The sequence below is a fragment of the Rana temporaria genome, chromosome 13 (assembly GCF_905171775.1).
Source record: "Rana temporaria chromosome 13, aRanTem1.1, whole genome shotgun sequence".
Taxonomy (NCBI): Eukaryota; Metazoa; Chordata; class Amphibia; order Anura; family Ranidae; genus Rana; species Rana temporaria.
In genome coordinates this window covers 74875705-74898068 of record NC_053501.1, presented here as the reverse complement: position 1 = coordinate 74898068, position 22364 = coordinate 74875705, and the positions used below count along the sequence as shown (strand labels likewise).

At 43.0% G+C, this 22364-nt stretch overlaps 1 protein-coding gene across 1 annotated transcript in view; it reads left to right on the top strand.

Annotated features, from left to right (window-relative positions):
* Positions 1–395: 395 nt before the first annotated feature.
* DLL4 (delta like canonical Notch ligand 4) overlaps positions 396–22364 on the top strand; it is a 37584-nt gene continuing 15615 nt past the window's right edge. Inside the window, exons 1-7 of the mRNA XM_040333711.1 lie at positions 396–679; positions 982–1242; positions 2956–2998; positions 3929–4195; positions 17161–17221; positions 18057–18187; positions 19563–19732. Of these exons, the coding sequence (XP_040189645.1) occupies positions 626–679; positions 982–1242; positions 2956–2998; positions 3929–4195; positions 17161–17221; positions 18057–18187; positions 19563–19732 (987 nt within the window). The 5' untranslated portion in view covers positions 396–625. The remainder of the gene's footprint in view (positions 680–981; positions 1243–2955; positions 2999–3928; positions 4196–17160; positions 17222–18056; positions 18188–19562; positions 19733–22364) is intronic.

Here is a 22364-nt window from a genome sequence, read left to right as displayed (position 1 = left end):
TGGCAGGTCTGGGTTGATGTCAGTGTGCCCTCCTCAGACTGGCAGGTCTGGGTTGGTGTCAGTGTGCCCTCCTCAGACTGGCAGGTCTGGGTGGATGTCAATGTGCCCTCCTCAGACTGGCAGGTCTTGTTGGATGTCAGTGTGCCCTCCTCAGACTGGCAGGTCTTGGTGGATGTCAGTGTGCCCTCCTCAGACTGGCAGGTCTTGGTGGATGTCAGTGTGCCCTCCTCAGACTGGCAGGTCTTGGTGGATGTCAGTGTGCCCTCCTCAGACTGGCAGGTCTGGGTGATGTCCTCCTCCTCTCTGGTGATCACCGTCCCATTAATTGTAGGAGAGCTGGGGGGGCGGGGCCGAGTGTGAATTAGCGGCGTGTAATGAGCTTTCCATATATAAGTAGCTGGGAGCGAAGCGGAGCTTTATTCACTGATCGCCACCCAGGGAACAAGAACTGTCCGGACAAGTGAACGATCAGGACCGGACTTCTCGCACTCACAGGACCGATCGCTGGATTTATCTTCTACTTATCTGGATAGCAGGAGATCGGGCGCTAGGACTTGTCCTCTGTGGATTTTTATCGATCATTCTGCTGGATCTGTACTGGAGGAGATCTGCCCTGGGCACGACCATGGCACACTGGCGATTCTCTGCCCTCACCTTGCTCTTAGCGATGTTGCAGCAGGTAATGGTGCCCATTGAAGCCCCATTCTCTAGGCAGCTGGTAGTCTGTGGTTTCTTAGGCTGCCCACGCACTATACAATCTGATTGTACAATCCCCTTCAGATCTGCCATCAACTATGCAGTACAAGGACCTACCTGATTGGATACAAATTAAATGGGGGTTGTTAAGTCCCCCAACATATATGTTTTGGTAAAGCTAAAGGCGATTGTACAATCCCAATTGTGACGTGTGAGGGCAGCTTTAGATGAGTGATGATGGCATGGTGAGATCTGATCGGAGGGTCTTGTGTATTTCTCTCTAAGGTGTCGGGCTCTGGGGTCTTCCAACTGGAACTTCAGGAGTTTATAAACACCAGCGGGATGCTGGAGAACGGAGAATCGTGTTTGCCCAACTGTCGGATCTTCTTCAAGATCTGCCTGAAGCATTATCAGACCGTGGTGTCCCCAGGATCGTGCACATTCGGCAGTGTGGTCACCCCTGTGCTGGGATCCAATTCTTTCATCATTGGCAATATGGAAGGTTTCTCCAACCCCATCAGGCTGCCCTTTAACTTCACCTGGCCGGTAAGAGGCTCCTTATCTCCAGTGGTGGCCATACACCATTCGATTCTATTACCCAAATGTTGTGAGGTTCAAATCAGAAAACGGTGGCTTGGGCATAACTTCCCTTCCGATCTTGATTCAAAGGCAGAAAATGATTGTTTATGAAGGAAGCATCTCAGTGCTGCTGATTAAATTCAAGCCTCGTACACACGACCGAGAAACTCGACGGGCGAAACACATCGTTTTCCTCGTCGAGTTCCTTGTTAGGCTGTCGAGGAACTCGACAAGCCAATTTTCTCCATTCCCGTCAAGGAAATAGAGAACATGTTCTCTTTTTGGCTCGTCGAGTTTCTCGACAGTTTCCTCAACGAAAATGTACACACGACCGCTTTCCTCGGCAACAAAAATATCTCCCAGCAAGTTTCTTGCTGTTTTTTGCCGAGAAACTCGGTCGTGTGTACGAGGCTTCACTTGTATTTTTGATCAGTCAAGTTATGAGATAGCATGGTAAAATCAGAAAGGCAATGGATAACTTATATCTTCAACTATCAATCAAAAATCCAACACCCCATGTGTGTCATATCCATTCAATGGGGTGTCAACTATAGATTTGGGAGCGATTGATCGTAAACAAAATCATTTATCGAACCGTCTATGGCCCTTTAAAGGGGGCGTTTGGTTCTTGATGATGCTTGGTATCTATTATTATTATTATTATTATTATTATTATTATTATTATTATTATAATTACAGTATTATTATTATTATTATTATTTATTATTATACAGGATTTATATAGTGCCAACAGTTTATGCAATATAAAAGGGAGACAATACAGTTATAATGCAATAAAATACAAGAGGCTTAAGAGGGCCCTGCCCAGAAGAGCTTACACTCTAATAATCATTTGCTTGTTGGGGTACACATTCAACTGGATACACTAGAATCATTTGAACACATTTATAAACACAGTGCATAGACAAAAAAAGCATGTCAAGTTGTAAAGCGCTGCGTAAACAGTTAACGTATATATAAATCCTGTATAATAATAATAATATTATTATTATTATTTCAAAAAGTCTAGTTTACACCACTGAGATGCTTTCATGTACAAAAAAAAAGACAGTCTGTTGCTTTTTTTTGTACTGAAAGGTTTACAAAACACGCCGCAAAAGCAAGTCAGTAAAAAAAAAAAAAAAAATGATATTGCCAAAACACGCATTGTAAACGCACATGCGTAAACCACACTGGAGGCAGGGACTGCAGTGTAAACAAGCCCTAAATGTCAGGCAGATAATTGTGTGTATTTTGTGTATAAACACCCCAAAGACTGAATGGTTAATTAGAGGCTTATTTACACATTGGGGACAATTCCATGAATTAATCACCAGAGCGAGATATTGATGGCCAATCGCATCCTAAGCAACCCTTGTGACAGATGTTAACAACTTCAGATGGGTTCAAAGTCTGGCTGGCACCAGACACAATAACACTGGCATACCAACCCCCCATCCCCTCTGCTGAAAATAAACCAAAGAAGCTCGCTTTAATTGAGATCTAGGCAGTAATGCTATACGCAATTAGATTAATTAAACGGCGCAGGCAAGCGAGAGCGTCTCTTTAAAGACCGAACTGTCAGTTTGTTTTCATTGCCGATTATGACGTAGTCCAATGTTTCTTGTGATGTCATCTTTTGCCCTTGCATTAAAAAGTGTTTTTGTGTTTTTTTTGCAGAAAACCTTTTCCCTGATTATTGAAGCTGTCCATAAACCTTCAGGTAATTTTTATAGACACAAGAGGGCGCTATTGGTCCACCTATCATAATCCCCCTGATATATATATATACACACACACATATTTTATAATTAAAAAAGAAAATCAGAAGGTCGGGAAATTAGGGCATTTCATTTAGAACCTGGCCTACAAAAAGAATCTTGACCTATATTTTTTTATCTTTTTTACAAACCTATTTTACGTCAAACATCGGAGTCAGGCTCCTGCTTTGATATGTATACTTTTTTTTTTTTTTTCATGTATACTTTTTTTTTTTTTGTTCATGTTCCTTCATACCTAATCTCGAACACAATTGCGTTTCCTCCAGTTTATTTTTGGCGTGGGAAAGAAGTCCGCTCTTTGGTGAGAAAACCAGAAGTCTGCCAAATCGTCCTGACTGCCTTTTCCTGTATTTTACACCTTTTACAAATTCCGCCCTTTGGAAAAGAAATAATGGCTTTTGGATGTTTTGCTGACATGGAGGAAGAGAATATTTCAACAAAACAATTCTCACGTTGAAAAATTTCTCGAGACTACAAAACCCTGAGACTAGACCCGCTCACCTTGGAGTCTCGGCTTTTGATATTGGATTTGTTTTTTATTTAGGGCAACAAACAAATAATATTACATTAAACATATTTATCTTGCTTTGCCTGTATTTAAAAATATAGTATTAATACAATTTTTTTTTTTCTCTATAACTTATCTACTGGGTTTTTTTTTGGCTTCCCTTTGGTTGTCATACACTTTAGACACGCACACTGATCCCCATATTCAAGTCAATTTGGGACTTTTTAGGAAGTATTGCAAAACGTAGGGTGAAGAAACTCCAAGTTAATGCAAATCAGGGAGACTTCCTCAAATCTTTACACTATCACCCTTTAACGTTGCTTGCTGTTATCAGAAATCATTTTTTTATATTTTTGTCCTATAGGTTCAAATCAAAATGATATGTTGGTCAGCAAGTTTACCATCCAGAAACCCCTGAATGTTGGTGAAGAATGGTCCACAGATGAGATGTCAGGAGTACACCAGACCCAGCTGAAATATTCCTACAGAGTTGTCTGCAGTGAGCATTACTATGGGGAAAGCTGTTCCAGGCTTTGCAAACCTAGGGATGATCGCTTTGGCCATTACATCTGTGAATCGGATGGCAGCGTATCGTGCCTCAAGGGTTGGAAAGGAGAATATTGCTCAAAACGTAAGTTGTATTTTCCTCGGCTTTACACCAGCCATTCTCAACCAATCTGTGGAAGCGTAGGGTTCTTCTAGAGGTGGTTAGGAGTTCCTTGAGCTGTCACTGCTTGACCTCCCATTTGATGGTTCTAGGGTCAACATCATTTGGCAAAGCCTATTGACTGACTAACACCATTGTTTTTCCTGACGTGCAAAAAGCCATTGTTTTTCCCGGCATGATTCCTCTCCAGCCTGACTTGCGTACACACGTTCATGCAAAGAAAAACGTCCGACCAAAGCGCTGTGACGTACAACACGTACGACTGGACTATAAAGGGGAAGTTCCTTTCAAATGGCGCCACCCTTTGGGCGGCTTTTGCTGATCCTCGTGTTAGTAAAAGTTTGGTGAGAGACGATTCACGCTTTTCAGTTTTCATGCTTTTCAGTCTGTGAGGCCTCGTACACACGACTGAGGCCCCGTACACACGACCGAGTTTCTCGGCAGAATTCAGCCAGAAACTCGATCAGAGCCGTGTAAACTTTCGGCCGAGGAAACCGATGAGGATCTCGTCGGGCCAAATAGAGAACATGTTCTCTATTTCCTCGTTAGTCAACGGGGAAACTTGGCTCGTCGAGATCCTCGGCGGCTTCACAAGGAACTCGACAAGCAAAACGATGTGTTTTGCCCGTCGAGTTTCTCGGACGTGTGTACGGGGCCTCAGTTTCTCGGCAAAAAACAGAAACTTGCTGGGAGATATGTTTTTTGCCGAGGAAACCGGTCATGTGTACATTTTCATCGAGGAAACTGTCGAGAAACTTGACGAGCCAAAAAGAAAGCATGTTCTCTATTTCCTTGACGGGAATGGAGAAAATTGGCTTGTCGAGTTTCTCGACGGCTTCACAAGTAACTCGACGAGCAAAACGATGTGTTTCGCCCGTCGAGTTTCTCGGTCGTGTGTACGAGGCCTCACAGCGTGACGAATGTGATATCTCCATATTTACCAGAACGTGCGCTCTCGTCTCATACTTGATTCTGAGCATGCACGTTTTTTTTCCCCTCGGAAAAGCATACACACAACCGTTTTTCACGACGAGAAAAAGACTGACAGGAAACACGATGAGAAAAAAGAGCTGGTTTCAATTTTTTTGTGGGCATCTTTTTTGTCGAGAAAACTGCTAGTGAGCATACACACGACCGGTTTTCACGACCAATATAAAAAATGGCAGTTTTCTCATCGTGAAAACCGGTCGTGTGTACGAGGCATTATTGGCTGCTTTTTATGGGTGACAGTCTGACCATCAGGGACCTTTTTGATCACCACTGTCAGGGTACATTCTCCCCCCCCCCCCCCCCCCCCGGCCACAAATATAGGGGCACATAAATTGTCTTGGTAGGTAGTGCAAAGAGTATTACTGACATGCAAAATGCAGTATCAAACTGCCACCAGATTTCAGCTCAGTAATAGATGAATTCTGATTGGCTCATGTTGGGTTACTACACTTGCTCACTGTGTAACTGAATTGTGTTTACATATGCATTCTTCTTGAAAATAGCCAGGGGTGTGTCAACACTCAAAACAGGCATTGTAATATAATACATGAATTTAGAATAATGGAAAATCACTGGGATTGATATTTAAACAGCAGTTTTAAAGAAAATAAGAGTCATTGCCCAAAGCAACCAATCCAGTTTTAGCTTTTACTGTTTATGGGCAGATGGAGAAAAGACAGTGGAAAATCAATCAATTCTGCTGCAATGTCAAAGTTCCATTGGTCCTTCCTCGTGTTCTTTTCTATGTGTGCCTTCACCTTGTATGTATTCAAGTTTCCATGTATTTTTCATGTCATGCATAATGGAGATATCAGAATATATGTGGTAGATGGTACAATAATTTTCTTTATACTTCATATCAATGTTTCCGCGTAACACACAGGAAAGCCCAGAAATGTTATGGGTCCTGTTATGAAAATGCACTGAAGTCCCAGGGCATATATGTGAAAGGAGGTGGTATAAACAGGTGGTTCTACACTGCCCCCCACATGCAGTGGGTACAATGCTTTGTGGCTGCAGTAAAAATGAAACCCCCCCCCCCTCACTACGCTCCTGGAACCTTGACCACTACATCCACCCAGACCATATGACCCATACCAACTGATAAAACTGAGATGGGCCCAGGGGCGGACTGACCACTCGGGCACTGCCCGAGGGACCCATGCCACTAGGGGGCCCCATCAGGGTTGCCAGCCTCAGTAAAACCAGGGACAGTATGTAAAAATCTGTGTTTAAAAAAAAAAAAATTATAGCTACCCCGCCTCTCCAGTACCTTTTTCAGTGTGTGTGTGTGTGTGTGTGTATATGTATACTGTATGTGTGTATACTGTGTGGCCCCATAATCTCCTCCTATTGTCTGTGAGCCCCGTGAGTTGTTTTTTTGCCCCTGGATAGGCCCTTAACCTGTCCAGCACCCATGGGCCCCACCATGCAACCTCCACCTTCCTTTACCCCTAAACTGTTTATTGCAATTGTAACAACAGCCTATCCACAACAAGATACTGTACTATCGTCACTGCTTCCTATTCTACAGTATGCACTCGTACCCAGCATGTTATATCACTCCCTCTCATTTGAGACTGTGGGCCAGATTCTCGTAGATCGGCGTATTGTTGTGCGGGCGTAACGTATCCTATTTACGTTACGCCTCCGCAACTTAGACGGGCAAGTGCTATATTCTCAAAGCAATTGCTCCGTAATTTGCGGCGGCGTAGCGTAAATAGGCCGGCGTAATCCTGCCTAATTCAAATTTGGAACAGGGGGGCCTGTTTTATTTAAATAACTTGTGACCCGACGTGATTGATGCTGTCCGTGGAATATCCCAGTGTGCATTGCTCTAAAGTACGCCGCAAGGACGTATTGGTTTCGACGTGAACGTAAATGACGTCCAGCCCCATTCATGGACGACATACGCAAACGATGTAAAATATTCAAAATTCGACGCGGGAACGACGTCCATACTTAACATTGGTACGCCACCATATAGCAGGGGTAACTTTACGCTGGGAAAAGCCTAACGTAAACGGCGTATCTGTACTGCGTCGGCCGGGCATACGTTCGTGAATTCGCGTATCTAGCTGATTTACATATTTCTAGGCGTAAATCAGCGTACACGCCCCTAGCAGCCAGCGTAAATATGCAGTTAAGATCTGACGGCGTAACAGACTTACGCCGGTCGGATCTAATAGAAATCTATGCGTAACTGATTCTAAGAATCGGGCGCATTGATACGACCGCCCAGACTCAGAGATACGACAGCGTATCTGGAGATACGCCGTCGTATCTCTTTTGAGAGTCTGGCCCTGTATGTATATTTCGATATTGTTTTGAAAACTTATCAAAAAACTCATCACATTCAGTGGGCGATCCCACCACTGAAAGCGGCCCATTCAAGTGAATGGGGCTGTTATGCAACCGCCTTGCATACTGCACATGGTTGCGCCATTGGTGGTTTGGCCTTTTTAGGATTACAACAGGTGGAGCGAAGGTGACAGATCGCCTCCCAGCATTCACTGGGGATCGCTTTTCAAAGGGGCTGCAATGGGGGCCTTGGGAACGAATGGGATTTTCAATTAAAGCAGAAAACACAAGCAATTTATTGCATGAAAATGGACAATATCATCAGGCTCAGAGTCCCGATTTTATGAAAAAATAGCTCATGCCAAAGCTACTAGTATATACATCATCCCAAATCTATACTAAAAAACTATCGGTTACTGTTCTGCCCAATGAAACCTAATTCTCTAGCAGTTCTCGTACTGTAAGTCTAATTTAACACACAATTTAGCAGCATCCTTTATGCGCAGGAACACCTGCCAACATGGAAAGGCTGTCATTAGTCCCACGACAGATCCGCGCTCTGCGTCTCATTCAGCTGTTCATTAAGAAAAAATGAAAGGGTAATGTGCTGCCTATAGAAAGCAGGAGAGTTTGTGTGATCACACGTTCTGCCCAGGGCTTTCCCTTTTGTCAAATTAAGAATCCATCTAATTCATCTAATGAACTGGTAGTAACATTTCGGTTTTTTTTTAAGAAAAATCAAGGATGTTTTACTTGTGCGTGCTTTCTGTGCTCCCCCCGGCATCATATGCCGTTAATATGACAGATTTGAGGTGGTCATTTCTGAAAAGCAAACCAGCGAAGGAGACGGCCATTGTTAGTGAGGCCATCCAAGTGCAGCAGCTTATTTATTTATAGGTTGGCGTACTGTAAAGACACAGGGCACAGAATAACCACACCTCGAAATACAATTCTGGAAGATAACAGTCTAGTATGTCTCTGAATGTAATGAAGAACGGAGCCTGGACAAATGTATATTTAAACATCCTAGGCGTCATAGAATCAACCTGTTTGCAAGCCACTCAAGCCGTATATGCAGGGGCAAGGAATGTGGGTGTTATTATTCATGGGCATCCATGATGGCTTGGGGTTTCATGCAGAGAACACCCTCCCAGCACACTGAGCGCTCACCCATGTCTCACCCATGTCTCTCAGTGAAGGCTTCTAGAGGAGTCAGAGGGACTGGCTCCCACTGTGAGAGCCAACCATAATACAGAAGCGGCACTGCCTTCTGGGGGCCATTTAAGTGGCCATTTAAGAGGAACTAAACCCTCCTATAATTTTTAGCTAAGGAAGCTGCCATCTTTGCCTCTGTCTGATCTGCAACTGCCCTGGTTCTGTACATGTGACCAGTTATGACACCAGCCATTTGATGGCTTGACCGTTTAGTTGAGAAAACAATCAAATGTGACAGTTGGCACTAACTGTTTTTTTTTAAACCGTAAAGTTCTGCTTAAGACCCTTTTCACACTGAGCCGCCCATAGCGTCGGCGGTAAAACTCCGCAATTTTTACCACCGACGCTATGGGCGGATTTGCGGCCGCTAGCTTTTAACCCCCGCTAGCGGCCGAGAAAGGGTTGAAGCAGCGCATTGCGGGTGGTATAGCCGCGCTGTTCCATTCATTTCAATGGGCAGCAGCGGTGGAGGAGCGATAAACACACCGCTCCTTCACCGATCTAAAGATGCGGCTCACAGGACTTTTTTTACCGTCCTGCTAGCGCAACGCTCCAGTGTGAAAGCCCTCAAGCTTTCACACTGGAGACAATGGAACAGCTGTTTAAGGGCTGATTGCAGGCGCTGTTTTTAACGCTTAAGCGCCTGCAATACGCCCTCAGTGTGAAAGGGGCCTAAGGCTCGGTTCACACATAAACTGGCTGCGGATTGCACAGGACGATGTGCGTCGCCGTTCTCCATTTTAGGGCTGAATCTGTGCCTGAATTCGACCCTGAAACTGAGCCAAAGACGCACAGTGCAGTGTGCTCCGCAGCCGCCCTGGATACATGTGAACCGGCTCCATAGAGAGCAGGTCACCTTCTCCTGCTATGCGGATTGGGTGCCGCATTCCAGTCCGCAGAGGTGTGAACCCAGCCTTGAGGGGTTAAATATATTTAAAGTAGATCTCAAGGAATTATCTTCATTGCCAACCTACATTGGTGTAGCTTGTAACAATGTAATTATCCATATCGGATGCAGAAAATCGCTGCAATAGTCCATGCTACACAGTGTTCGATGTGATTGGCTGGGTCCTATGCCAAGCAGCTTCTCCTGGGAGCTGCTCACTTGGCACAGCCACCATTGGGAAAACACCTGTTTTTTTTTTTTTTTTATTATTATGTATACAAGGCAACATAGAAAGTGTTCTGTGGTTGGACAAGGTGAAGAGGGACAGTGATGTTATGATCTACCCTCCTCCAATCTAAGAACGTCTTGTATTAATTGAAACAAAAATGGCGTTTTCTGAATGGTGGCATTGCCTGGCGAGCCATTCCCTGTGTTCAGAGGGAAAGCGGCTGGAGTAGGACCTGGAAGATCACGCCAGATATAAGGTGTGCGTGTATATGTATGTATATGTGTGTGTGTGTGTATGTATATGTATGTATGTATATATGTATGTGTGTGTGTGTATGTATATGTGTATATGTATGTATGTATGTGTGTGTGTGTGTATGTATATGTGTATATGTATGTATGTATGTGTGTGTGTGTGTATGTATATGTGTATATGTATGTATGTGTGTGTATGTATATGTGTATGTGTGTGTATGTATATGTGTATATGTATGTATGTGTATGTGTGTGTGTGTATGTATATGTGTATATGTATGTGTGTGTGTGTGTATGTATATGTGTATATGTATGTATGTGTGTGTGTATGTATATGTGTATATGTATGTATGTGTGTGTGTGTATATGTATGTATGTGTGTGTGTGTATGTGTATATGTATGTATGTGTGTATGTATATGTGTATATGTATGTGTGTGTGTGTATGTATATGTGTGTGTATGTATGTATGTATGTATGTATGTATGTATGTATGTATGTATGTATATGTATATATATATATATATATATATATATATATATATATATATATATATATATATATATAATTAGAATATTACATTGTGCCAAGCTGGGCCAGTGTAAGCGGGCAATAAAGATATTTAATATAAACTTTGAAATGTGAAATAACATTTTCTCCACATGACTTTCATGTTTGTAGAGCCACTGTGTACCATAATAACTAAGAAATGCGATTTGCACTTTGCGTCAGTGCAGTGAAATGTCATTGGTGATTGGTTGCCAGGGGTAGCTGCGGTTTCATCATTGATAAATAATATTGCTCCCTTTCGGCATGTGCGTATTCTTACTTGAACCTTGGTGTGCTTTGTGCAGACCTGGCCTCTGTATAGGAGCTTCCTTTATAGTAGAGCTGACTCTGCACTGCAGGGGTTAAACACTTGTTTATGTTTAAATTAGAACTACAGGCAAATAGAAAAAAATATTTCAGATAGGGTAAGGGAGGGAGAGTTAGAACCTCTGTAGGATTTTTTTTCCCTTCATCTTTGTGCCATTGGGAAGATTTACCTTCAAGATGAGTTCCACCCATAAATGGAACTTCCGCTGATCAGATCCCCCCCTCATCACTGTGTAATTAATGGGGACACAGAAAAAATCAGCCCTGCATGCCAACCAATCAGCCTGTTCCTTTCATTTTTTAAAGCCTAGCTGAACAAGCCAAAGCTAGAAGCTGATTGGCTCCAGTGTAAATTGCAGATGGAGGGTTTTCCTTCTATTGGGAAGGTGACATTAGGCCATCAGCTGTGGGGTGTTTTTTCAATGGGAAGAAGGAAGAGCGTGATGACGATGAAGCAATAGTGGAAAGCACATCAGTCACTAGAGGCCATTTCCAGTGTTCATGTCGGGTGACTCATCCGGGGATGGAAAACATTCACATAAACAGCGATCAGTGCCGTGTTTGCTGTGTAAACACCTTATTATGTGACAACGCAGAGCAGGCTGGTTTGTTGTATCAGCTCAGTGTGTTTACATGTCTCCTCCTCGTCACTGACACGTGATCACACTTTATTTCTCATTGATTACCACTGAGCCAAGTATTGATTGACTATCGTGTGGGCGGGGCCGGCGTTACCAGAGAGTCCCGGGGGGGCGGGGCCGCTCGCGTGGCTGAGGGTCAAGTGTAATGTGGCGGGACGCGTGCGGCGCTGTCGGGGAGGCACGCGCTCTCATTGTTGTGGTTGGCTTTAGCCGGAGGGGAGAAGCTGAGAGAACAGCTGTAGTCAGGAGAGAGACGACAGTGAGGAGGGGTTCATGGCTTACAGGAGCAGCTGTTCTCTCCGGGGGGGAGGCCTTGTTCAGAGTCAATCAGCCATTAAATGAGGCCCTTGTAAAATCAATGTGACCCGAGTGTAGAACGGCCAGACCAGCTCCATGAACTCCGACACACCTCTCTGTATGAGGCTTCCCTCAGAATGTTCATGAGGGGAGGCTGACTGCACTCACTAATAGGCTCCATTCACACCTGACGGCTTCCGACATTTATTTTAGGCCCCTTCACACTGAGCCACGTTGGCACTAAAGTGCCACTTGGTTTAGCGGCACTATTGCACTGCTTTTTGGCTACTAGTGGGGCGCTTTTAACCCCAAAGAAGGGGTATAAAAGAAAGGCCATGTTGTGGCGCTTTGGATGCGCTGCCTATTCATTTTAATGGGCATGGCGTTTTTGGAGTGCTAAATACAGCGCTCCCAACCCGCCACAAAGATGCTGCTTGCAGGACTTTTTTCTAACTTCTCGCAAGCGCACCGCCTCAGTGTGAAAAGACACCCTGAAATGAATAGGAGGCGGTTTTCAGATTTTCTTTAGAGGCTATTTCTAGCACTGAACGCCTGATAAACTGTCTCAGTGGGAAAGGGGTCTAATGGAATGCTAACTACAAGGCGCAGGGTTTTCATGAGTTCCCATTGAAGTCTATGGAGCCAAAACACCGCTCCTCCACCGCTCTTGCCCATTGAAATGAATGGGCAGCGCGGCCAAACCACTGGCAAACCGCCACTGCAGCAGTGCTTTTCTGCAAAAATGATGGTAAAGCACCGATGCCGCCCACTCTCCAGTGTGAAAGCAGCCAAATGGAAATCTAAAGAGCATATTTATTTTAAAAAATCATAGTTCATCCAGAGAACACTAATTACCTCCTCGCTCCTGCAAATGCCGCCCTGAAAGTGGTTGTAAACCGCTAGGTTTTTTTTTTTTTTCCTGCAAGGTAGTCATAATGTGCTAGTATGGATCGCGTACTAGCACATTAAGTGAAACTTTCCTTCAAAACAAATCTGTTCCAGTGCTGCAACCACTTCCATCTTCGTCCATCTTGCTTCCGGGTTTGCGGGCTGTGGCTCTGTCACTCACCATTCACAGCACAGGGCTCGGAAGGAACAGCACAGGTGGCCATTCCTTCAGAGCGCATGTGCCAGTGATGTCACTGGCTGCATGTAATGTAAATTTCTTTTAAACGCTGCAGGTTTAGGAGATATTTACACTGCCTATAGGTAAGCCTTATTATAGCCCTACCTAGAGGTAAGCCTTATTATAGCCCTACCTATAGGTAAGCCTTATTATAGCCCTTCCTATAGGTAAAAGTCAGGTATAAAAGGTTACTTTACTTTTCAAGAACAGTCAGCCATGTTTTTCCCTCATCCAAGTTGGCTGCAGACTGCACATGGGTGAACCCACCACAGCCACAACTAATGCCTGGTACACACGATCGGAAATTCCGACAGCAAAAGTCCAATGTGAGCTTCTGAATGGAAATTCCGACTGTGTGTATGCTCCAATGGACTTTTGCTGTTGGAATTTCCGCCAACAAAAGATTGAGAGCAGGTTCTCGAATTCAGTCTAGCAATTCCAACGCGCAAAATTCCGACGCATGCTCGGAAACAATTCGACGCATGCTTGGAAGCATTGAACTTAATTTTCTCAGCTCGTCGTAGTGTTGGACGTCACCGCGTTCTTGACGGTCGAAAGTTCAGAGAACTTTTGTGTGACCGTGTGTATGCAAGCCAAGCTTGAGTGGAATTCCTTCGGAAAAAAACATCCAAGGGTTTTTCCGACGGAAAATCCGGTCATGGCCAGCGAGTGACCACTACACATGTGTGGCCCCCGCAGGAGAGAGAGGAACTGTAGGAATGTAAAGAAATTGAAGTGCATGAACGCGAGACCCACCAGCCCTCAGGAACACAGAACGAAAGAGAGCCCCAGCTAAACAAATACAACATATGAAGGAAAATGGTAATAAGAGAAGGTGGGAAAGGGAGGAATACCTACAGCCAGGTAATAGAGAAAAGACCATGGCTTAGGTGCACCACAAGATAAATAGCATTTCTATGTGGGAAAACTCCTCTTCAGAAAAGCCCCCCCTTGTCAGTGCGTTTAGCAACCTAAGATGCTGGACTGCACCTGGGAGAAGTTGAACCCATGCAGATGCCAACTTAGTTGATAGACATGGGATCTACTGTATCTCATTTTGGTTCTACAGCAGTCTGTGGGTGAAGGTCTTGAGGATAAGAATGTGGCAGATCTCACTCTTTCCTTTTTATAGATTAAAGTGATTGTAAGGGTCCCATTTTTTTATAAACAATCCTGTTATACTTACCTGCTCTGCAATGATTTGTACAGAGCTGTTCTAACCTTCTTCTGGGGTCCCCAGCAGGCGATGTGCGCTCCTCCTCTTCTCTGTCTGCCCACATAGCAAAGCGCATGCTGTGGGACAGACGTGCAGGCTTAGACCCAATCTGATCTGTGTGCACCCTGCTCACAGGATTTGACAGGTACCCGATCCCGCTTCCAGCTCAGATCGCTGCAGCGAAATGATCCATAAGTTTGGCCTTCCTTCCTTCCTTTGCAGTCTTCTGAGATACATCACAGGTCCCAGAAGACTACGGGACCATTCACAAGGCACACTGCATCTTGCGCATGCACGGTTGTGCCTCGTACACATGGCCGGATTTTCCGAGGGGAAAAAAAAGTCAGACTGGCTTTTTCTAGGAAAGTCCGGCCGTGTGTAGCCTACATCTGCCTTTTTTTCGGAAGTCCGACGGACCTTAGGTAGATAATCTGTTCTCTTTCTTTCCGTCGGACTCACGGCGGACTTTTGCACGGTCAAAAGGCTGACCGTATGTACAAGGCATAAGAAACAGGCTGTGAATTAAAAATAAAATAAACCTTTAAAACGCTCAAGCGTGAACAGGGCCTTTTACAGATTTGGGCTACATTCACCACCATTAATGAATCGTTGTCAGGTTTGCCGCAATTCTACCTATGTAAGTTTTAAGGGTTAAAAAAAAACATACAGCTCTTTTAAATTGTATACGCAGTCAGGAAGAGTTATCACCTGTCAGTTTTTTTGTTTTTTTTCCCCATTGAGATTTCCCTTCTGTTCCTTTCCAAAAGACACAACAGTAAATAAATATCTATACAAAGGGAGGGTCTCTCCCCTTTTAACCCCTACGCTGCCAGAGCCAGTTTTACCTTTTTTGTTTTGCACTCATGATTAAAAAAAAATGGGCCTAAAGATTATATAAACCCCCCTCCCCCATACATTATATATTTTCTGAAAGCAGACATCCCAGAGAATAAAATAGTGTCAGTTCCAATATTTTTATGTCACGCGATATTACCGCACAAGTTTAGTAAACACATTTTACAAAAAAAAATACAAAAAAGTTAATTTTAGCACATATATTACCCAGTTTTTTGGCAAAATATAAAAAAATAGGTTGCACCAGATACCTGGATTCCCAGCATGTCAAACCTTAAAGCATTTGTTTACCTAAAAAAAAGAGAGAAAACTGATGCATGTTATACAGCACAGTGCTAGTGCTGTGTAATTTGGCCCCCTGTAACACCTAAAAAAGAACTGGCCGATCCTACCTGGCTATACCCTCCCCCCTGTAACCTGCTGCTGAGCCCTGACACCGTGGTCAGTTTACGTGCCTCCATCATTCGCAGCTCTCCTTCGTTCTCTCTCTCCCTACCTGTTTGCTCGTGTCAGCGCCTGCCCTCTCTGCTCCTGCTGCTCTCATAATTACTATAAAATAATCCCATCCCCTCTGTAACCTAACAATATGTGTGCCTGTGTTATATAAAAAAATATGCTGATCTGGAGCTGTCAGCCGGGCAGAGGCATTTTTTTTACAGGGTATAAAAGAGGAGAGGCACCTCTAAGTGTATCAATAAGTTGCTAAATGTTGTACCTTCATTAAATGTAACCATATTGTTACACTCTCTTCTTTTTTATACTCTGTTGTGACATGACGCTACTCTTATATCAAGACATCGCTTGTATATCAAGGCAAAATTTATTAAAACATTTTGCTTGTCTTGCAAAACGCTCTCAAACCAAAGTTTTACTGTATTTATTACAGGTATCTAACTGCAGAGGTGCATTGCATTAGAGCAGTGGTCTCCAAACTACGGCCCGGGGGCCAGATGTGGCCCTTTGCGTGGCTTTATCTGGCCCTTGGACTACTATTTCTTCCCACCAAGACGAGACAATTCTGCCAACTGATATCAACTATGGTGTACCATTTCTCCTACTGACACCTAAATGTGGTACTATTCTTCCCAATGAAACCAACGATGGGGCAATGTTTACTCCCACTGATGCCAAGAAAAATTTCCACCCCCAATGGCCACAGTCTGGCCCGCTAAAGTCTGAAGGACAATAAACTGGCCCTATGTTTCGAAAGTTTGGAGACCCCTGCATTAGAGTATGCATTTTGTGCACTTTAACCGCAGGCAACCATGGCAAAACAAATGCACTTGAAATGCACCTCAATGAAAATCCTCAATGTTAGTGCATTGTGCTGCAGCGCACTTCTGCTGATAAGGTGCACTGGGCTTCAGAATGAATGGCACCACTCCAAACTAACACAAGTGGCATGCAATGCCAAGTGTTGCGGGACAGCATGCAGAACTGAGCTTTATACAGCAAAGACAATTTTATGCATTGCTTTACATACTGTACATTGACATCAGGAGCATACAATGTAAGGTCCCTACCTCACAATCATTATTACACTTTGAATGTGTTATCCAGCCCCAAAAACAAGTTTGCTCCTGTCCACTGGGCTTGATCCTGTGTAAACCGAGCTTCAAGCTACAGATGTCTGAGCGCTCATCTGTGAACAGCCACCATTAAAATACATTGGATTTAGGATGTTGAGAGTTGACAAAATGCTCAGGTGTGAATGGTGCCTTATGGGTTTTATTTTCTTGCTCCGTCTCTGTGTCTCATATTTTTGCCTGTAGCAGCAGTTTGTCAGATCATGTAGTCGGCTTCCTTATTGTACTATCAATTGGAAAATAAGCCACCTCCATTCTTTGAGATACCTCCATATAAGTTTATACCTTTTCACTCATGTAGAAAATGTTTATAGATTTCCTTTGACTACAACATATCTTTTTTTTTTTTTTTTTTTTTTACATACCAGTCTGCTCATTGATGTATAATATATATATACATAAGACAAACTGGCACATCATACAATATTAACCATAATTCAAAATTGTGTTTCCATAGCAATATGTCTGGATGGGTGCAGTGAGCAAAATGGTTTCTGCAACAGCCCTGGAGAATGTTCGTAAGTACTCCCTATTCTACTGTATAAACCTACACAAGAAATGACCATTCATCTTATATTCTATAAACTGGGCAAGCTGGTCTGGGTTTTTTTCTGCACGTATTAAGGAAAATGAATGGATTAGTTCATACTATTGTTGGCTATAGTTTTTTGTTGATTTATGGTGAACACAAAGATTGTATCTCAGGAAAATGAGTAATCCCTTTGTGATAGTTTGTATATAATTCTGAGAACATTTAGCATTTTACTAAATCACATCCTGCCTTTTATTTTTACAAGTCACTTTGCATATCTCATATAATATTGATGTCTTTAAGGTGACGTCATTTAGTATTCACTCATTTTATCACCTTGTACAGTTATATGCTACATTCCTAGGCTTAGCCTAATAAAAAAATATTAAATAAAATGTATTTAATAAAAAAAAAAAAAGTATTATGCATCCCAGTCTAAGCTGCAGTTTTGGTATTAGTTGCTTCTGCGTGTGTTTAAATCCTCCTTAGGCCTCGTACACACGACCGAGTTTCTCGGCAAAAACCAGCAAGAAACTTGCTGGGAGATATTTTTTTGCCGAGGAAACCGGTCGTGTGTACATTTTCGTCGAGGAAACTGTCGAGAAACTCGCAAGCCAAAAAGAGAGCAAGTTCTCTATTTCCTCGATGGGAATGGAGAAACTTGCCTTGTCGAGTTCCTCGACAGCCTAACAAGGAACTCGACAAGGAAAACGATGTGTTTCTCCCGTCGAGTTCCTCGGTCGTGTGTACGAGGCTTTATACGTTTTCTAACTTCTCATCACAATGGGCAGCGATTGATGTTGTTTTTTCCTCTTATGCAGATGTCGCCCTGGCTGGCAAGGTCGTTTCTGCAATGAGTGCATTCCCCACAATGGATGTAGACATGGTACATGTCAGAATCCATGGCAGTGCATCTGTGATGAAGGCTGGGGTGGCCTTTTCTGTGACCAAGGTAAGTGTACAGTTCGGATCCTTTGACCTGCTTTTTATAGTTATTGTTAAAGTTCATCTGTGCTCAGACTATGGACATTAATGTATTTTTATTAACATATTTTCAAACAGTAATAAGCATTTATGACCTGCATGTATTGTGAGTTAATTATTTCTCTAAGATCTTTAAAGATCACAACAGACTCTGAAGATGGTTTTCAGTTGGTTCTTAACAGGTTAAAAACCCCTTCTGTGTGAAGGATGACAGGCTGGCAAGTTTCTGCTCCCCACAGAAAATAAATGGGGTGATTTCAGTTGATTTTTCATTTTTTTTGTTGTGAATTTTGAAGAAGGAACTGGGATCACTAGGCAGGACGATAGACAGGGGTTTAAAACTCAAAGAGGTTCTAACAAGGGCCGAAACAACTAATCGATTAATCGACAACTAATTGATTATGAAATTAATCAATTACCATTTTCATAATCGATTAATCGGCCAGTAACATAATGAGGTTAAAAAATTTAGCCCTTTATAGTACAAAAAGAGCAAATCTCTATGGTAAATATTACTTTCTCTGTCCCACAGTAAAAAATTAACCCCTTACAGTGGCGATATTTTGCTCCTTTTTGTACTAATTTTCGTTTTTTTTAACCCCATTATGTTACTAAACATCTCAGGCCTGGGTCACACCTCTGTGCTTTTTGCAGAAACACACTACGTTCATTTACATGGTTTCACATCCATGATTTTTTCAGCTGCTGTGTATTTGGAAAGGGCAAGGACTTTTTTTTTTTTATGCAAAACAGTGCTATTTAGTTTTTTTGGTTCAATATACTTCAATGGAGAAGCTGCAGAAAAACATTTTTGTGGCAATTTGTGTTTTATAATCTGCCCAACAACAAATTGTCCAAAAAAAAAAAAATGCAAATCGCACCAATTTTTTTTTTTTTAAGGTTATTAACTGATTTTTCGATTAATCGATTATGAAAATAATCGTAAGTCGCAGCCCTAGTTCTAACATGTATCTACGCTTTTAAAAAAAAAAAGTTGTTAAGGTCTGCGTTCCCACTGGAAAAATATCTTATCACTTCCTGTCTTTCTAACCCTATTAGGATAGGAAGTAAGAGTAAAGATTCCTAATAAGGGAAAAAACAGTAACCAACGGAGGTTCTAACCCCTTTGCATTGTATTCAGAACAAACAAACACATTTTGTCTGGATTTGCATTTAAATACCGTAGGTTTCAGTATTATGCATTAAACCCTAGCAACCTGAAAAGTTCTTTCAGCAGTTTGCTATGAATGATTTCTGATTTACTGCTATAGTTGATCTACTAAAAGGCATTGGGGAGACTAGATTAATATTAATGTTTTACTAATGGATTTGATTTGTTACAGATTTAAACTACTGCACTCATCATAAACCCTGCAAAAATGGAGCCACGTGCATGAACACGGGACAGGGCAGCTACACATGTTCTTGTCGAGCTGGTTATACTGGGGTCAATTGTGAAGAGAAGATCAATCAGTGTGATAGTAACCCCTGCAGGAATGGCGGCAGTTGCACAGTAAGAAAAATATTTTTAAATCTGTTACTGAGCCTGTGACCTTGTCATTCTTAGCTGTATATTGTAAATATAAAGAGGTATTCCACTATGGTTGAAAAGTAGAATTACCCCCCACTGGCACTTAGTGCCACCGAACAATGTGGCTCTCACTTTTACACTCAAAATTGTACCAGTGTATCACAGATTGACAGCCTGGAGAGCATGCAGAAAAGCATTTAATTACAGGCATGGAAGAAAGTTAGCAAGTGCTGAGCCCTTTAGGCTGCCAGAAAAGAGATTAGTCGGCAGATGGACAATTGGACAGAGCAAATGTGCAGAAGTCGTTTCCCAGTTTTTTATTGAAAGTCTATTATAACTTATAAAATATCCAACACAGCTGCATTATACCTAGCAGCCATATAAAAAAAAAAATAAGTGCACATTCAGGGAAACTAGATTTTAAGATTTCTGTTATGAAGGTGCTGCCCATGTTGATATATTAGTGAAGTTAGGCTTGCTAAAAACGTTGAATTTGTTCTTAGCGGTATAGGAGGTAATGTCCTTGTTTTCTACCTTCCTTGTTTTTCTAGAAATACAGTTGACTTGCTTGAACTAGATTCTCTCTTGCATCTGTTTTCACTATCAACATTCGTAATGCATGTTTACTGCTTTGGGGAACTGTCCTCTTTTGTTTTAAAACACTCTCTGCCATTCCGTACTAGTGTATGTTTTGATTTCTCTTAAAGTTCAGCTTCAGCCAAACTTTTTTTCCTAGAGTAGTGAAGAGGAGTAGGGTTTAACTCATACTTGTTAAAAACAGAGGCTGGAAAATAGTTTTTTTTTTATTATTAATTACTTTTATCGGTATAATATTTATATTCCTTAAAGGGGGGGTTGTAAAGGTTTGTTTTCTTTATCGTACATCACGGGACACAGAGCGGCATTCATTACTATATGGGTTATATGGAGTACCTTCAGGTGTAGACACTGGCAATCTCAAACAGGAAATGCCCCTCCCTATATAACCCCCTCCCATAGGAGGAGTACCTCAGTTTTTCCGCCAGTGTCTTAGGTGTTAGTCATGGTTTAGCTTGCCTCCACATCCTTGGGATTAGGTGAGCTAACCGGTTCTGTCCAAAAAAGCCTCAGCGCTAAAGTGGTCAGTAACCGGACCCCAAACCCTTGGGGTATAGCCCATAATGCTTTTCTTTTTAGAGAGCTGGACCCTGGGCCCAGAACTTAGAAACCTTTGGGTGCCTAATGTTTCTGTTGCCAGAGTGCTATATGGGCCCAGGACAGTGGATCCTTCATAGGAACCCAGGGCCTGAAGGTCTAGACATCCCCACCGAGATGGGGGAAGATTGGGCCTCTTGCTTGGCAAAGTCCTGCGGCATGGAGCAGGTAAGTGAGGGGAAAACTTGCGGAACTTGGTTCTTAGCAGGTTTTTTCTGGGGGGTCACAGGGGACATGCCTAAAGTTATGCACTGCATCTGGCAAACTAGTCACATATCATAAAGATAGGATGGCTCTATATGTATTATTCCCCATAAGATGTGACCTCCCTTGTAGTGTTGGAAAAGCATTGAGTGGGGCCTGTGTGATATAAAATTATATGTGTGTGTCAGAGAGCTGTGCTTACCTGCAAGCCTCCAGGCGATGCTCCATTCAGTCTTCCTCCTCACGGCCTGCAAAGCAGGCAAAACGCTGACCTCCTCATGGTTCCAAGCTGCAGGCTGCAGTTTGCTGGAGCAGAGAGGTCCCTTCCTCCCAACCCCACCCCCCCCCTGTCGGGAGGGGCATTTCCTGTTTGAGATTGCTGGGGGGGAAGGGCGGGTCAGTGGCTTAAGGAAGGGGCGGCCCTTCCTTGTTTGTTCCATATAGCTCATTCAATACTTTGGAACTGAGGAGGAAAGACCAGAACGGCAAGCACGGGGCGCCGAGGACACACAGTGGCCAGAAAGAATATTGCAGTCTTCAGAAGACTGTTTTCAAGCCTAGGAATAGGCTGTTTCTTTTCCATCTCATAGTTTTTCTTGCAATACTACTCAGGGGGACAGAATGTTTTTTCTTTCCTAGATTTGAGAAAAAAAAAAAAAAAGATTTTTTTTTGAAAAAAAAAAAAAAAAAAAAAAAAAAAAAAACAAAAAAAAATAAAGAAAGTGTCATCTAGGGGAGAGGAAGCATTTTTTATCCCCCAAACAGGTGTTTGGGCATTTAACTATTTATAAGTCCCAGGTACCAATAAGTAGCAGGTGTACCTCGGTATTGTACCATGGCATCAAAAAACAAGGGTACAAGAGGTGGGGATTCCCCCAGAGAGTCTGAGGTCTCGGACAAAGCTATGCCGCTGCTTTCCCCACAGGGAGCCTTGGGGCCATCGGGATCTGGGGCTGGAGCTGACGCGGGTCAGTCCAGCCCTAAGATGGTCACGGAGGAGGTATTACTCACCTCTTTAAAAGAGATGCAGAAAAGCATGGGTAAAATGATAGCCGCAGCTATGCGGGGCAGTAAGCGGAATAGATCTCCGTCGCCCGAGCGCGGACCCTCAGAAGAGGAGGTCCTTTCCTCAGGGGAATTGGACGACCTCTTGGACAAGGACCAAGTAGGTTCAGGGATCGAAGATCCGGATACAGAGGAGTCTGGGGCAGTCTCC